The sequence below is a fragment of the Megascapheus bottae genome, chromosome 15, assembly GCF_031878675.1.
Source record: "Megascapheus bottae isolate mThoBot1 chromosome 15, mThoBot2.hap1, whole genome shotgun sequence".
NCBI classification, from domain to species: domain Eukaryota; kingdom Metazoa; phylum Chordata; class Mammalia; order Rodentia; family Geomyidae; genus Megascapheus; species Megascapheus bottae.
The window spans coordinates 23,378,575-23,394,345 of record NC_143523.1 but is presented as its reverse complement, the minus strand read 5'-3'; the positions used below and the strand labels follow the sequence as shown (position 1 = coordinate 23,394,345).

The 15,771-nt window shown below is 45.9% G+C and overlaps 1 protein-coding gene across 1 annotated transcript in view; it reads left to right on the top strand.

Annotated features, from left to right (window-relative positions):
* Positions 1-15,517, top strand: part of Cnnm1 (cyclin and CBS domain divalent metal cation transport mediator 1) — a 48,745-nt gene extending 33,228 nt beyond the window's left edge. Inside the window, exons 8-12 of the mRNA XM_090345522.1 lie at positions 6,996-7,159; positions 11,377-11,560; positions 11,696-11,845; positions 13,468-13,569; positions 14,511-15,517. Coding sequence (XP_090201648.1) covers positions 6,996-7,159; positions 11,377-11,560; positions 11,696-11,845; positions 13,468-13,569; positions 14,511-14,590 — 680 coding nt within the window. The 3' untranslated portion in view covers positions 14,591-15,517. The remainder of the gene's footprint in view (positions 1-6,995; positions 7,160-11,376; positions 11,561-11,695; positions 11,846-13,467; positions 13,570-14,510) is intronic.
* Positions 15,518-15,771: the final 254 nt, after the last annotated feature.

The following is a 15,771-nucleotide window of genomic DNA, read 5'->3' as shown; positions in this document are numbered from 1 at the left end:
TGAGCTCCTCAACTCAAGTCTACTGCCCTTACCCTTGAGCCAAGCCCCACTTCTCATTTTCTAGAGGTTTTGGAGATAAGAGTCTCAAATCCTTTTATGCCTGGACTGGTTTGAACCTTGATCCTCAGATCTCAGCCTCCTGAGTAGCTAGGATTACAGGCATGAGCCACCACGCCCAGCCACGCTCCAATTTTCTATAATACCTGTATCATGTGCTTTTTTCCAGCAAGTCCCTCCATACCTTCACTCACCAAGAATCAAGTTCTGTCTCATTGTCTGGAGAGCAGACACCCTCAGTATTGGAAAGTCTCTGTCTACAGACCTTAAACACTCAGCTCTGCAATGTCACAAGTATTTATGTTGACTTGTCTTTTCTCCCAAATCATTTTTTTTCACACACAAAAGTCTCATTCCCATGTTCACTTGCTGAAGACAAGTTAACACCTTCTCAAATTTCACTGCAGTTTTCTCTATCAACATGATGGTCATTTTCCACCACTAACACAGCTTCCCTTGCTACAGAACAGTGTAGGTCATGTGGTGTGCCGGGCTGGTGCCCTCACCAGCCAGCAAAAATTAGAAATAGCCATTCATGAACCTTTCAGACAGTTTATGTGCAGTAAATCTTGGAGAAAGCCAAGAAAGTGCTGTGAGTGTTCCATAGAAAGAAAATGTACCTTTTTAACGTTTTCCTTTTTCAACCAAAAGGATCAAAGGGTCAAGCAGATAACCCAGTTAATTGTCACTTGCCCATTTGAAGAAGGTTTTTAGTTCACCAGTTATTATGGAACACTTCATGGCAACTCAGTGTCAGACAGATCGAAGTGAATCATTCTTACTGTGAATCCCTCATCGTAGGAGAGGCTGAGATTTCTATTCCATTGATGGCTGATACTGGTGCCCCTGAGAGCTCTTTCAACCTCTCTCCCACCCCATTTTCTATGACTGTGCCCATCTCAGGGCTGGGCACAGCAGGAGAAATGGGAGGTAGAGAGCCTTTCTTCTCCTTTGACTTTTCCCTCCTCTCGTCTTTGGCTGGCCTCTGTAGCCAAGCACCGGCTAGGATGCTGATCCTGGTGGTAGGTGACATCCCGGGACCTACATTATGCTTCTGCCCCTGACTCTCTGTGCCACAGAAAAAGCATCAGAGGCCTGGGATTCTGTAGCAAAGAGTCCTGGGTACCTCGGGACCCCTGTTTAATTTCTGGTTCATGAACTTACAGACATACACAATCTTAACCTCATTTAAACACAGGGAAAAAGGAAAAGCTGTAGGAACTGCTAAGAACTTTAAGTGCTTAAAAATATCTGATGTTAATTTTATTTAATCCTTACAGCCACTTCCAGAAATGGACAGAAATTCCTGTTGGGAAATAATAAGTAGGGGGGTCAGTGTTGTGTGTGTAATAAGTAGCAGAATAAGGACTGGAACCCAAGTGTGTTAGGTTCTGCTCTCCTTCTATGGCTGGAGACCTTGCCATTCCTCTGCATGTATACTTTTGCTCCCCCTACAGGGCTCTGATTTATTTACATTAGCCACGCTAATATGTTGCTCACTGGATTAAGACTGTAAACACAAGAGATCCATGCATCAAATACTGCAAAAATACTGAGCATCTGATTACAAATCCTTACCTATAAGGCACTTCTTTCCATTGCAATATTAGCTTGGAGTAAGGATTACTAAGTGGCTTGTGGATAACCTTGAAAGTGTGGTCAAATTAGCCAATTTTGTGTTTGCTTTGATTTAAAAATGAAACTTGTAGCCAGGTGCTATTAGTTCACACCTCAGTAATCCTAGCTACTCAGAAGGCTGAGATCTGAGCATTGCTGCTCAAAGCCAGCCCGAGGAGGAAAGTCTAGGCGATTCTTATCTTCAAAAAAAGAACCAACAGAGCTGGAGGTGGAACTGTTGCTCAAGTGATAGAGCTCCCGCCTTTAGCAAAAAGCTAAAGGAAAGTGTCCAGGCCTTGAGTTCCTAGCATCAGCACAGGAAGAAAGGGAGGCAGGGAGGGAGGGAATTTCTGAATAATCCCGGTGCAGTTATTTTTCTCTTGTATGTGCATGCCTGTTTTCTTCTCCAAATACCAGAGACAATGTTGAGTTCTCTACGATGATCCTTCCAAATCCACAAAAACACCGAGACAGGAGACATTTCAGAGCCTAAGGTCCTTTTTCAGTCCTCAATTTTCCAGCCATAATGTGCTTTGAGATCAAAAGCAAGGCTGTTTTCTCCAAGAATATACAGGAAGACCCTAAAAATAAACTTTCTATTTCTAATGTCTATGAAATGTGGAAAGTAGAAATATTCCTTTGGATTGTCTCTTGCATGGTAAACATTTGGGACCCATTAAGACTCTGCACGAGTTCATCTGGGATCATAATGGATGGCTGGCTGCAGAGTTCACATTGAGCTTTGACAAAGGGCTGGCTCTTGGCATTTGGTTGTCTGATGTTGAATACTATAGAAGACTGATGAATTTTAATAATTCTACTTTGCACTCTTACAGGACTGTGTAATTAAACTCCCCCATCCAATATGGAAAACACACGTAGCCATTTCCCTCATCCCTAACTGATACTCCAAAGGATGTTAGACAGACAAGCCACTGGGCCTTCCTTTTGCACAAATCCCCAGCTCCCAAAGGGTAGATGGCATTGTCCAACTTGGATAACTTGGGTATTGTTTCCTGGGTGTGCTGTTAAAGGCTCCCTAGATAAAAGTGTCACAGTGAAGCAAGAGTCCAGATCAGTGTGCTGGTCTATTAGTACAGAGAGGAGAATTCCTTTCAGTCACCATTGCAGTGTGAAATCTTTTCCCACACACTCGCTTTTTTCTCCTTCAAATTTTACCCCAGTGTCGTCTTAGTAACCAAGCTGCCAGCATGACCGATCTCTCTCAGAGACTGACCACACAATGGCCGTAGGAATGTTTTTTCTATAGCACATGGATCCAGAGAAGAAAATTCTCCTTCCTACCACTCAGTCATAACCAGAGCCAACCTAAAGGTAGGAGGCGAGAGCAGGAGAGGGCCAAAGACCTGTGGGCCGCTGGGCCTACCTCCTGTTGATGGTCCTGTGTCCAGTTTATGCATCACTCTAATCTGTTTTTTGCCCTTGCACAGTATTTGGGACATTGCTCGTTGCTTCACTCCCCCCGAGCTGTGCCCCTGTGCGCTTAGGAAATGCCAAGGGGAATTATACAACTTGAACTAGTTTGCCATGCTGTTAGGACACTCGTCTGTTACTGATTTCTTCTTCTTTTTTTTTATTAAAAGCATTTCCAGTCCCCTTGCTCGGAAACTCTGAGTGCATGTGCACAATTAATTAGCAGAGTGCCGACTCATCAGCATCCCACCTACTGAGGAATGTCGGGCTCTGGGGCACAAAATTCAACTTAACCAACACTCAAAGGAGCCTGGACTTGCTTTGGAATAAGGTTTCCTTTTTTCTTTGAAAAAAAAAATTGCTTTTCTAGTCCTGACCATAAAGACAGATGGTTCTTTTGGTGCTGGAAATCATTTGGGATTTTGAATAAACCTTCAACAGTATATCTACTTTAAAAAAAGAAAGAAAGAAAGAGAGAGAGGGAGAGAGAGGGAGAGAGAGAGAGAGAGAGAGAGAGAGAGAGAGAGAGAGAGAGAGAGAGAGAGAGAGAGAGAGAGAGAAATGTGTTTTTCCTCCCAACTGTAATGTAGCCTGTGGTTAACAGGTGAGTCCCTGTGTGGCAGCAGGGTGACCTGTCCTGGTGCCTGTGGAGACAGAGCTATGTGAGTAACTAGGATATAGTTGTTGCCTCTGTTTCAAAGCAGTAGAGTTGATTTGCTCTGTGCGTGAGAGGAATTTCGTAGAGCCGACCCAGCTCTGTTGCCCTGTCCTCTTCCCACGTACATTTTGAATTGGGACTTACTGGATGAATGAGGAATTGTGGGTGTGAGGCTGAAGCCTTTGTGTAGCCAGGCGGTGTGGAGTATGATTTCTCAGGGTAACTGAAGCCACAGCCTCGCTCACATCCTGCCCCTGGGTGATGTGCAAACTGAATTGAGGCCAGGTCCCACTGGGATAAGGTGTGATTTTTCCAGCCCCATTTGTATACCAAAGCATCTGCTTTCCAACAAGCCTGCCCATCCACGTCCACAACAATTAGGCTGGAAGAAAGAGTGGTGACCTTCCCGGCCACCTACCACCTTGCCTAGCCACAAATGGGTCTAGCCAAGCCAGAACTCATCCATTATTCAAGGGAGTAAGACCAGCATTGAAATGTAACCTTTTCCTCTTAATACTGTTATCTTCGTATTCCACTGTAAGTTCTGCTTTACCATCACTGTCCTCCATTACCCAAGAAAAGCAGACCCTGGACACCTGGCTCCAGAATCTCTTGTTTCCTAGGCTCTCATTCAACACACAAGAAGACCTGGTACCCCCCCCCCAAGTGACCAGGCCAAGGCCCAACAAGGCTTCCTGATTTGGGTTGCAACTATTAAAGTCTACCCAGCTGCATCTCTGGTGTCCTGCTACCACTCCTAGCTCCTTGCAGAAGCCAGCTTCCCCACAATGACAGGAGCTTACAGAGGAAAGGTTTTCTGACTCCAGAATGACTTGAGAACTGAGAAATTAAAAAAAAACAAAAGTCAGGCATCAGTGGCTCGTACCTGTAATCCAAGCAACTCAGGCTGAAATCTGAGGATGGAGATTCAAAGCTAGCCTGAACAGAAATCTGTGAGATTTCTATCTTCAATCAACGACCAGAAAACTGCAAATAGCACTGTATAGCAGGGCACAGCGGGGAATCTGGTTTTTCTCCAATACCATAGGAAACAAATTTGTGTTTAAGTGTTGATACTCATAGATGAGATGAAAATAGACTGCAATGGGCTGGGAGTTTGGCCTAGTGGTAGAGTGCCTGCCTAGCATGCAGGAAGACCCAGGTTCAATTCCTCAATACCACATACATAGAAAAAAGCCAGAAGTGGTGCTGAGGCTCAAGTGATAGAGCTCTAGCCTTGAGAACCCAAGGACAAAGCTCAGGCCCTGAGCCCAAGCCTGGGACTGGCAAAAAAAAAAAAAAGAAAGAAAAAGAAAATAGTCCTCTTTATACACATTTTCCCTTTCCAGGACTGAGTTACCCATTATCAATTGAGGTCCATAAATTAGCAAAGAAGAGTCCTAGAAATAAGCAATTCATGTCTTAAGTAAGTTTTATTATTGTGTATTACCATAGTTATTCTATAGAATTGGTTGATAGGAATAAATGTTAATCTCACATTACATGCAGTTTATAAATTAAACTATTGTAGGGGGAAATGTAGCATGTATAGGGTTTAGTGCTGTTAGTAGTTTCAAAATGTATATGGGGTCAGGGGAGAATGCGGCATAAGATTATTTGGGGGAGACCAGATTTGGCCCAGGTGAAGTGATGGTGAACTTTGTTAAGAAGTAAGACAGAGGTGCTGTTTGTGCTGGAGGTGGAGACAGAGGACTTGGTTGACAAGAGTCTCTTGGTAGAGTGACTGTCACACTTCTAAAGTAACTTAGCAAGCATAAATGACATTTACTGAGAATGGGAAGATGGAATTAGAATCCTTATTTCTATAATCATATCAAAGCCATGATTACTGTTCTAAGGAGAAAATACCACCATTTTCTTCTCACTGGTGTGGCAGACAGTAAGATCTTGGCATGGAAACAATGGATAATCAACCTCGGTGACTCACCCCAAAGAGGGGCTAATGTAATATTTTGATTGACAGCCACCATGATCTCAAGAGGCAGAATTAAATCATCCTATTCTCGCAGAGCAAAGACCAGAATCTATGAAGAATTATTCTTCATTTGAGCTCCCTCCACTAAGTCTGTGTTCTGAGAAGCTGGCATCCGTCTGGCCTCCATTTCTTGAAGAACTGTTTAGTGCCAACAGTTGGGAAGTAGAAGAGCTGGGGAGTGGGGGGGGGTGACTTTGCATTGTCATTTGGGTTTCATGTTGAAATAACGCTAGGGTCACCTTCAGTGTCCTCTCTTCTGTTGATCCTAGAGAAGATCGAGTCCCTTTTGAAATCAAGTAATAGGTCTATCAGAATTTTCTCCAAGCACCACTCCCACCAAAAAAATGCCCACTATCCCTCAAAATGTAAAAAGAATGAGACTGGATGTTTGGGTCTTAGAAAATATGTCCATTGTTCTGGTCCCTCCATAGGCCTCTGTAAGAGCAAGCGCTGTCTTTCCTCATCCTTGTAAAGGGCCCCACTGGGCCCTGCTCAGTCCTGCCCCTAACGGTGAGACAGGGAGTTCATAGGACCAAAGGGCTGTGAGTACCCAGAGCTCATGTTCTTCCATCTGGACCACATTTCAGATCCCTACAAACTTGGATTTACCACCCAAGCAGCTCTGGGGAGGATAATGGTGCAGAACCCTAGGTCCAGGCTGGGGGGGGGTCCAATAGCCCAGTTTGTGCCAGTTTTGCCTGGCACAAAGCTCCAAAGAATTTGACCCTCCAGTTACTATGAACCATCACATTGTTACCAGTTTATTCGTGTGACTTATAATGTGATTGGGGCTGGTGGGCCTCAGTCCCTTCCTGTGCTAATTGAAACAGGTGGTCTTGAGGCGAACCTTGGCCTTTCTAAAATAAGATCAGTGGAGTCTCGCTGCCCAGTTGGTCTACCATGCACCACTGGCCTTGTGTATTCAGGAACCTCCCGCCTATAGCCTGAAGACAAGAACCAAGAAAGGCATCGCACTACCTCTGCCCACTGGGAGTTTGGGAACAAGCACCCCAACTCCTGGAATAAGTCACAGTGTTTAGTATTTGCTTCTTGCAGGTCTCAACACTGCGCTCAGCTCAGACCTGAGCCCCAGGTGGGGAGGGGCGGGCTCTTCCTCCACCACCAGTGCTGCTGCGGCTATTACCTGATGGTCAGTCAAAAGTACCTTCCTGTCTCTCTTTCTCTCCTCCCTCCATCCCTTCTCTTTTCTTCCTTCCTCCTCACCACCTGCAGTGAACCGGTCCCCTTCACGCTGCAGTGGGTTGAACCGCTCCGAGTCTCCGAACCGTGAGCGCAGCGACTTAGGAGGGAGCAACACCCAGCTGTATAGTGGCAGCAACAACCTCTACACACCCGACTACTCAGTCCACATCCTCAGCGACGTGCAGTTTGTGAAGGTAACTCTCCCGGAGGGTGCCACCCCTCTCAGCTCCCAGACAGGGAGTCCACTCTCCCCTACATCATTCAGGTGCTCCAATACGAGGCCACAACTGCTGCCAGACTTTATAAAGGCCTGGTTTCAGAAAGCTTTTTGGTGACATGGAGTCCCTAAATTGTAGGGGTGTGTTTTGAGGGATGTTCTAAACCGCCCTGAAAATGGACAGTCTGAGCAGAATGACAAGGGACATTCTAGCTTCAAAATTACCCTGCAGACACCCGGTCTGCTAGGTCAAAATGATAATCTGCTAAGTCTTGTTAGTTTCAAAATTAACAGGACAACCTTTCTGTTGTGATTTAAGAAATTCTTAAGGTCTTAGCTGGCCAAAGAGGAGACAATGCAGACTCAAAACTGTTACAGAGTTCTACAGCAATGCAGAGAACATAAACACATGTTGTCTTTTGAAGAGTGGTTTGATTAACTGTATTATATATATATATATACACCCATATATACATATACATATATATATGAAATATAAAGTTTGTTTCTAAAACATACATTCATCACTATGTTTCTATAAGATATTAAAAATACCCTCTGCCTTGTAAGTGGATTGAGTTCTACATGGGAAAGAGAAAGAAAAACTAAACAATAACAGCTGAAAGCTAACTGATTATCTATTTATGTTCGTTTATGGAGAAGAGGCAGGGGCGGGTATTAATTCCAAGTCTGGGCCTCTACCACTTATATCCACAAGCCTTGGTTTTAATTTGAAATAAAAGTCTCTCTATGTAGCTCAAGCTGGTCTTGAACTCAAAATTAGGCAGAATAGTTCAGCAAAAGAGCTGTTGGACCTTTGTTGTTCCAATATAGTAGCCCCAAGGCCACCTGTGGACCTCAAAGGCTCCATATAAAAAGGAAAGTTATATTCCAGTGTTATATGGTTTTCATGTTTGAGTTTTAAAATTATGTTGAATGTATTTATTGGGTTAAAGAAAATACATCATTAAAATTATTTTTGCCTGTTTTTTTTTGATCTAGCTACTACAAAAGATTTTGTGTGTGTGTGCTTGCTCATGTAACTCATACTTATTGGTGCTATTTCACTGTAAATAAAAAGATGCCAGATAAAAGTTGTAGATATGCTAGCTAGAAAGAAGTTGGAAGATTGTAGGTGGGTGGTACAGCCCTTGCCTAGCATTCACAAGGTCCTTCAGCACCCAAAAACTCAAAGGAGGGAACTGAAGACAAGTGATACGATGCTTGAATCTAGAAAAGCAACTGGGGAGAATCAGGACAGAGATTGTTTTTCTGAACATATTCTCCAGAGCAGTGCCTTGTCCACAGTATTGTTGAAACAGTGTGTGAAAAACAAGGCTGTAAGACTTGAGAAGATAAACAAAATAGAGAGTGCCTTTGCTTTTCTATAACCATCCACCAGTGCAGACCCTCTCCCAACCTTTACCCTTCTCCTTGGCCTTGGGCCAGCCACCCGCCACTCAACCTCTGGACCCCACACGTGCTCCTTCCCCTGATGATGTTATACTCTAACCGCAGCTGTCTGATTTACCCTCTGTGCAAACTCCCCCAATGCCAGCAAACTCAGTACCTCATTAGAAATCCTGTCCTGTTTGTTCAGTCCTATTACCAGAATTCTTCATTCCCAGCTTATTCTTCCCTCCATAACAAGTTCCTCTGGTCCCAGGCAACTGGAGAAGACATATTACTGTTTCCTAAGTCTTAGTGGCACAGGCTACTGCAGGGCCGACTCAGGCAGAACCTTTCCAAACGTAAATCACTTCGCTCATGAAGACGGACCATTTGCAATGGCTGCCACAACTAGATGCTTGGGCATACGGCTGATCTAGCAAACAACTGGAGCCTTCTGCAAGCAGATCCATTTCAAAGTCAAATCAAGACCCCTTTCTCCCTTCCTCATTCTGTCAGCTTTCCTCTTCCTCTTCCCCTGCCCATTGTCCCTATTGGAATCGACTTCCTTCCCCTGTGTTCTCTTTTGCTGTTTTCTTGGTTAAGATTTATCTTCTCAAGAGCTAGTCTTACCTTCACAGTACCACCTGTCCCAATGTCTCTGGGGACAGAAGGACACACTGCTCCTTCCCACCCCCAACCACAGATGGTCAGGAGCAGGTTACATACATCATGAGTGCAAAGTTTGGCCTCTGTCTTAAAAATGGATGTCTGTTACAAAGTCAAGTTGTAAGGCTGCTGCTGTGTGGCCATGTATTCAATCATCATTCCTAATAGATAGGTAGCGCATGCATTCACTTTATCTCATTACCACTGGGCTTCTCTGACAGGACAAAAGAGGTTAGTGATTTGAGACACCTGCGGGAAAGTGGCAACCCCACTACTGACTTCTGGTCAAGCTGGCAGTGTGTTTCCTGCTGTGTTTTCTACGTAGAGAGAGGATCATTTTGCCTTCTTCGACTAAGCTGGAAGACTAACCTAATGCTTCAACAAACACAAAACACACAAAAACACAGTAAAACCAGTTGCTTTGTGGAGCTTACCAAGTGTCGTGTAGGAAATTTTTCTGTCCTTTAGTATTAGGGCCACACTTTCCTACCTTTGAGGGAAATGCTGCATCCTGACTTCTCACTCAGCAGCAGACAAGGTTGGGAAAATCAGGTGCTCTCAATATGAACTCCAGCCTATTGAAGATTGTACAAAGTATATTGAGACTCACGGTTCTATGCTGTTAAAGCACAGAACATACGGTGTTGACCAAGAAAGCACCAAAGCAAGTTGCCAACATGCTGCTGTGTTATTTTTTTTTTCCTGTATAGGGAAAAACATGAATCTGAGTGGTACCTGTCTGATTTTAAGTAGGTCTCAGAACAGTGTTTCTCAAAGTGCAACCTCCAGGCCAGCAGCCTTAGCATCACCTGGAACTCGCTAGAAATGCAGATTACTTAGTGAAGTAGAAACTTTGAACAAGGCTCAGTGACTTTTTCTTTAATCCTATCTACCTGGGAAGCAGATTAGGAAGTTCACAGTTTAAGGCCAGGCCAAGTCAAAAAAAAAAAAAAAAGTTCCTGAGACCCTCTCTCAACCAATAAAAAGCCGGACACGCAGTTCACCCCTGACATACCAGTGATTACGGAAACATAAATAGGAGGGTTTCTGTCCAGTTCGTGCACCAAAAAATGCTATTGGAAAAATAACTGAAGCAAAAGGTGCTGAAGATAAGGTTGGAGTGGTAAAGTACAAGGCTCTGAGTCTAAACTCCAGTGCAATGGAGGAAGTGAAGGAGGAGGAAGAAATAACTTTAAGAGTCGAACCCAGATGTCTTACTTTAAACATACCCTACTGCTGGGGTTTGAGAATTGCTAGTTTGAGACAGTTTATAACCCATCGTATGTGACTGAGCTATGGTTTCAGTGTTCTCCCAACAGATTTCCATGTACGAGCCCAAGTTTTACTATAATGATAGTGCCGGGCACTGATGGCTCACGCTTGTAATCCTAGCTACACAGGAGGCTGAGATCTGAGGATCGCTGTTTGAAACTAGCCCAGGCAGAAAAGTCTCTGTGAGACTCTTACCTCCAATGAACCACTCAAAAAATGGAAGTGGCACTGTGGTTCAAGTGGTAGAGCAGTAGCCTTGAGCACAAAGAGGCCCAGGGACTTTAAGAAGAGAATGTGGTTGGGTTCTGAGGTCACCACCCTTGAAAGAATTTGTGTAATTCTTCCAGGGTTGAGTTAATTCTGGGTAAAACAGGTTGTTATAGTCAAAGTTCTCTGCCCCAAGTTCTTGGCTCCTTCTATAATCCATTTCTGTGTATGTTTCTCTACCATGTTGTGGTATAGCCAAGGGAGAAGAGAAGGTAGGGGCTGTCCATTTGGCACTGGCACCATGGTTGCTGGACTTTTCAACCTCCAGACTTGAACCAAATAAACCTCTCTTCTTTTTCAAGTACCCAGTCTCAGGTACATTTGTCATAGCAACACAACATGGATTCAGATAGGCTCCTCCCATGACCTATGACGTCTAGCACCAATAAAAATGAATAGAAGGAACTGGTGGCTGATGAGTCCTGGTCTCTTAGCTTCTGGGCTGGTCCAGCTTAGGTAGGTTTAGGTTCACAAGTCTCGGGGCCTCTGGATTAGGGGTCCCACAGGTCCCCAGTAGGGCTGCTTGTGCACCTAGAAGTGACTACATCTTGAAAGGACTCTGTCCAGCTCTCTTGAGCTTTTCCCACTTCCTTCTAGATCAGTCGACAGCAGTACCAGAATGCACTCACCGCCTGCCACATGGACAGCTCACCCCAGTCTCCAGACATGGAGGCCTTCACTGATGGAGACTCTACCAAGGCCCCCACAACCCGGGGCACACCCCAGACCCCCAAGGATGACCCTGCCCTCACACTCCTGAGCAACAGGACCAGCCTGCTGGGTGAGTCAGCTGGGCAGGTGGGAAGGGCTGTGGTGAGGTGAGGGCGGCCCTGTCTTCTTTCTCCTTTCCCTGTCCAGGGCCACCATCTTGTACCTCATGGAAACCCAGGTCTTCTGCATTCACTGCCCTCCCCAGGCAGCCGCTCCGATGGGCTGCGAAGCCCCGGTGAGGTGGTGTACCTGAGAATGGAGGAGCTGGCCTTCACCCAGGAAGAGATGACAGACTTCCAGGAGCACAAGACACCGCCACTCTCAGCGTCCTCGGCAGCTGTTCCCACCTCAGCAGGTCAGGGAGGGGCGCAGGGAGCCAGGCTCCACCCAGAGGTGCTGGGTTGGTGGCAAGCTGGGTGCAGGGAAGCCTGGGGCCTGAGTCTCACTTGCTAACACAACCAAGTAGGGAACTCTAGCCTTTACTGAGTGCCTGCCTTGCAGCAGGCCCCGTCTAGTTCCTTTACCCAGAAGTGTATGTAATGAAGGATTGGGTACATTTCTACCCAGATTCCACTCTGGCTCTTTCAGTTAGGAACTCCGCCATTTTAAGCAAGTTGTTTAGCCTAAAACTCCATCTCCTATTACTAGATAACTTTCCTTACATTTGCTGGTAAAAGTGATGTATCTCATAAAGTTGGCTTGAATATGAACAGAGTCATTTATATAAATGGCACAGTACAGAGTTGGATACCGTGCTGTGCAGGCATTAAACCTACCATATAGATTAGGAAGGTTTTATTGTGCCAAACTTTGCCCTACGGGCTTGGCTCTTCTATTCCTTTGGGTCCTGTGGAAACAACGAAGTCTGAGTACTGCTGCCTTGGCAGTGGGGCTGCTCCAATTTCCTGGTATCCCAGCAGTGCAGGGGGGTGGGGAGAGGCCTCCAGAGCCTGACCTCGCTGAGGTGTGCCTCCCCTGCTTTCACTAGCCCCAGACCAACAGTCCAGGTACCTAACCTTGTGAGAGACCCCTTGCATTCAGAGCCATGAACTAGAATGGCTTGAAGGTTTGTAAAGTCAAGGAAGATGTTTGCATGTGTAGCTAACCTAGAAAATTTGGGACATCGTAGTCACCAGTCCAGGGCTTAAATTTAGGACTGATATTCATTTGTCCTTCCTCACAAAGCCCACGAGGTAACTAACATGTGTGGCAAGGAAACACAGCGAAGGAGGAGGTAGCCTGCAAAGCATCTAGTCCATCCTCATCACATCACAGGGGAGAAGGGAAATTGCTCACCCACATCACACTCTGCATTATGACCACCCAGCCTCTCCATTTAGAATTCTTGCTGCACTGGTTTTGGGACTAGGTTCCCTCCCACGTTCTGAGGGAGAAGACAGGTGAGCTTGTGCCCAAATGTTACTGAGCCCTGTGGTTTCAACAAACAGAGGAAGAAGACATTGCCACCCATTTCTGGCAGAGATATGAATGGAGAACTTTGTTCTCTTCCTAAAAAAGTATTTGAAAGGAAGGGACCAGGAGTGTAGCCTAGTGGTAGAGTGCTCACCTAGCATGCATGAAGCCCTGGGTTCAATTCCTCGGTACCACATACACAGAGAAGGCCAGAAATGGCACTGTGGCAGAGCACTAGCCTTGAGCAAACACATGCCCAAGGACAGTGCCCAGGCCCTGAGTTCAAGCCCCAGGACTCACAAAGAAAAGTATTGGAGAGGAAATATTTCTGCCTTTGCACTGACTGTTGGATTCCTACTCCTGTTCTTTGGAACACACACGCACACACTGTCTCTTACTAACTCATAGAGCCAAACAAACCCTTCCTAGGGATTTCTCCTTTATCACTCCCATCTTGACTCAGCTCTTAGCTCAACCTTTCACCCACTGGGAGTCCTCATGCAGAACCCCTTGCCTACTGTGTGCACAGTGAAAAGCCTATGTTTGCTCTCCCCTTTCTCTCAGCCTCAGACCCTGAGTATTGTCCTATCAGTCTGGATCCAGAGACCAGCCCTTGCAGTAGTGACTTTGAGGAAACCATGGGCAAGAAGCTGCTGAGAACCTTGAGTGAGTAGCTCTTCCCCCAAGCCTGAGCCCCTCGCCAAGTCCTAGGAGTGGCAGCACATTGGAATCTTCCTCCAGAGCAAGATCTGCTTTAGAGAGCCCTAATGAGGTTTCATTGCCTCGCAGGGTTTCAGCCAGAACTGCAGCTTTGAATCTGTGTCACCCAGTGGGTGACCCTCTAGGAAAAGCGTCTACAAATTTGTCCTTGTTCTGGGACAAATCTTAACCTCCCTCTCCCACCTAGTGCTGTAAGTGAAGACTTAATAGGCTGTAACCGACTTAACTGCACTGATGAGCAGTTTGACGGAAAGACCTTGTGGCCTCCAAAAGCTATGTAAACTTTTGATAGTACCATTTGATAGTTTGAAGAAAATTTTGAATCCAACGGACTCCATAGAAAGGAAAACAAAATCCTCCTGAGCTGGGGTATGGCAGAAAGCAAAGGTACAAATACTCCTTTCTGGAAACAGCAGAGAGGGAAGCAGATGGCTCTAGATCCTTAGGAAAATGATATAACTACTGTCATCTGTCCCAGAGGAGAGGGAGGTTATTTCAGAAGCCCTGGGAATAGCTCCCAGCTTGGCCCACCTAACTTGGCTCACGCATGCCATAGAAGACAGGCCATCACTTGAGGTGTTGGGCAGCCAGTGGGCCTGGGACCCTCAGGGGAGAGACAGCCTATTCCTAAGGCATTCCACAGGTTTTACTCCATTCTGTCTCCTAAGAAATCTCTAGGTAGCATTAGCCTGGGTTTGTGGTGGAAGATTCTCCCCATGCTTCGAGATGTAAATCCACTCTATCAGTGGCAGATTGCCCCTGGGATCCAAACAGCAGCCGAGGTCTGCACCTTCATTTCTGCTGCTGTTTTGAAGAGAAATCAGCTCACTGAGAGGGTCTAAATGTCCTCTCAGTCCTATAGGCTGATACAAGCCTGTGTTTTGCAGGTGGCCGAAAACGGAAAAGGTCAGCAGATGGAGAGAGGACCTCTGAAGAAAACTCCAATTTAAGGCCTCTGATCACATGATCAGGCGAACTGGCTGGGCGTGTGAGAGTCCAGGGCTTTGGGGGAGGCCCCACCCTCCCATCATCTGCTTTCCTCCCCCAGGGCTCCCACGGGTGACAGAGCACTCTGCCTTCCTTTCCACCTCTTCATCCCTCGCTGTCAGTTTGGCAGATTTTTTTCCCTTGTCACCTCCAGTTTGACTCAGAGTCTTGCCACAGCCATCACAGAAGGTGCCTGTCATGGTCACGTCCACAGCACAGCCTGGAGCAGGAGAGCAGCCCACGTTGACATTGCCACTCTGGGACATTTGATACTCATTTTTGTTCTTTAGGTGCCTGGGCACCTAGAGACTCACCATTCTACCCTCTAAAACAACGTGATAAGCTTTCCATCATAGTTCATGCTTAGCCTGGCTCCAAAGGTGGCCTACTAGGCCGGCAAAAGGCCAGTGTAGCAGGTATGAAGGTGGCTTCCAGAGATGGACCCAGAACTCATCCAGGACGTTAGAGTGTGGGGTGCAGTTGAGCTGGCCCATGATCGGGGTCACAGCATAGAAGCCACCAGTGACTGATTTCCTGTTACTAAGGGCTTTGGCAACCTGGGAAGCGAGACTCAGCCACCCTGGGACAAATGCAGGATGGATCATCAAGTCACTGGTTTTTCTGTCCAGGGATGTATTGGTTTGGGCTCCCAACCAGCAGACATGATGGATAAATCTGTGCTGCAAGAAGAGGAGTAGGGAGCAGAGAGCCTCGTCAGGAGCCAGAAGTGGAACTTTAAGTTTTAAGTGTAAATCAAAGAAAAGAAAACATATATAGGGAAGATTGTTGAATGGATTTAGCCATGACAAACCAAAGAGTGCCCAGCTGTCAGGAAGAACATGTATTCTCAAGGAACGTCATTGTGTATTCTACAAGAATGTTAAAGAATCATTCTCACCCTCTCACACATGTGTGTGCGCGCACACACACACACTCTCACCACTTACTACACTCCCAGCAGGTCAGCTATTATAATCTACTAGCTCTCCCCTAAAGGTTAGGGCAGCTGCAATTCCAAGCAGAACCACAAGGTGGCAAAACGACTGCAAGAATGAAATCGTTCTCCTGACAGCCAGTCTAAGGGAAAATGGAGAACTATGTTGGTCTTTGGGTTTCTGTCTTTGGTTGTTTTTTTTTTTTTCTTACCCCTTAGATATCCCC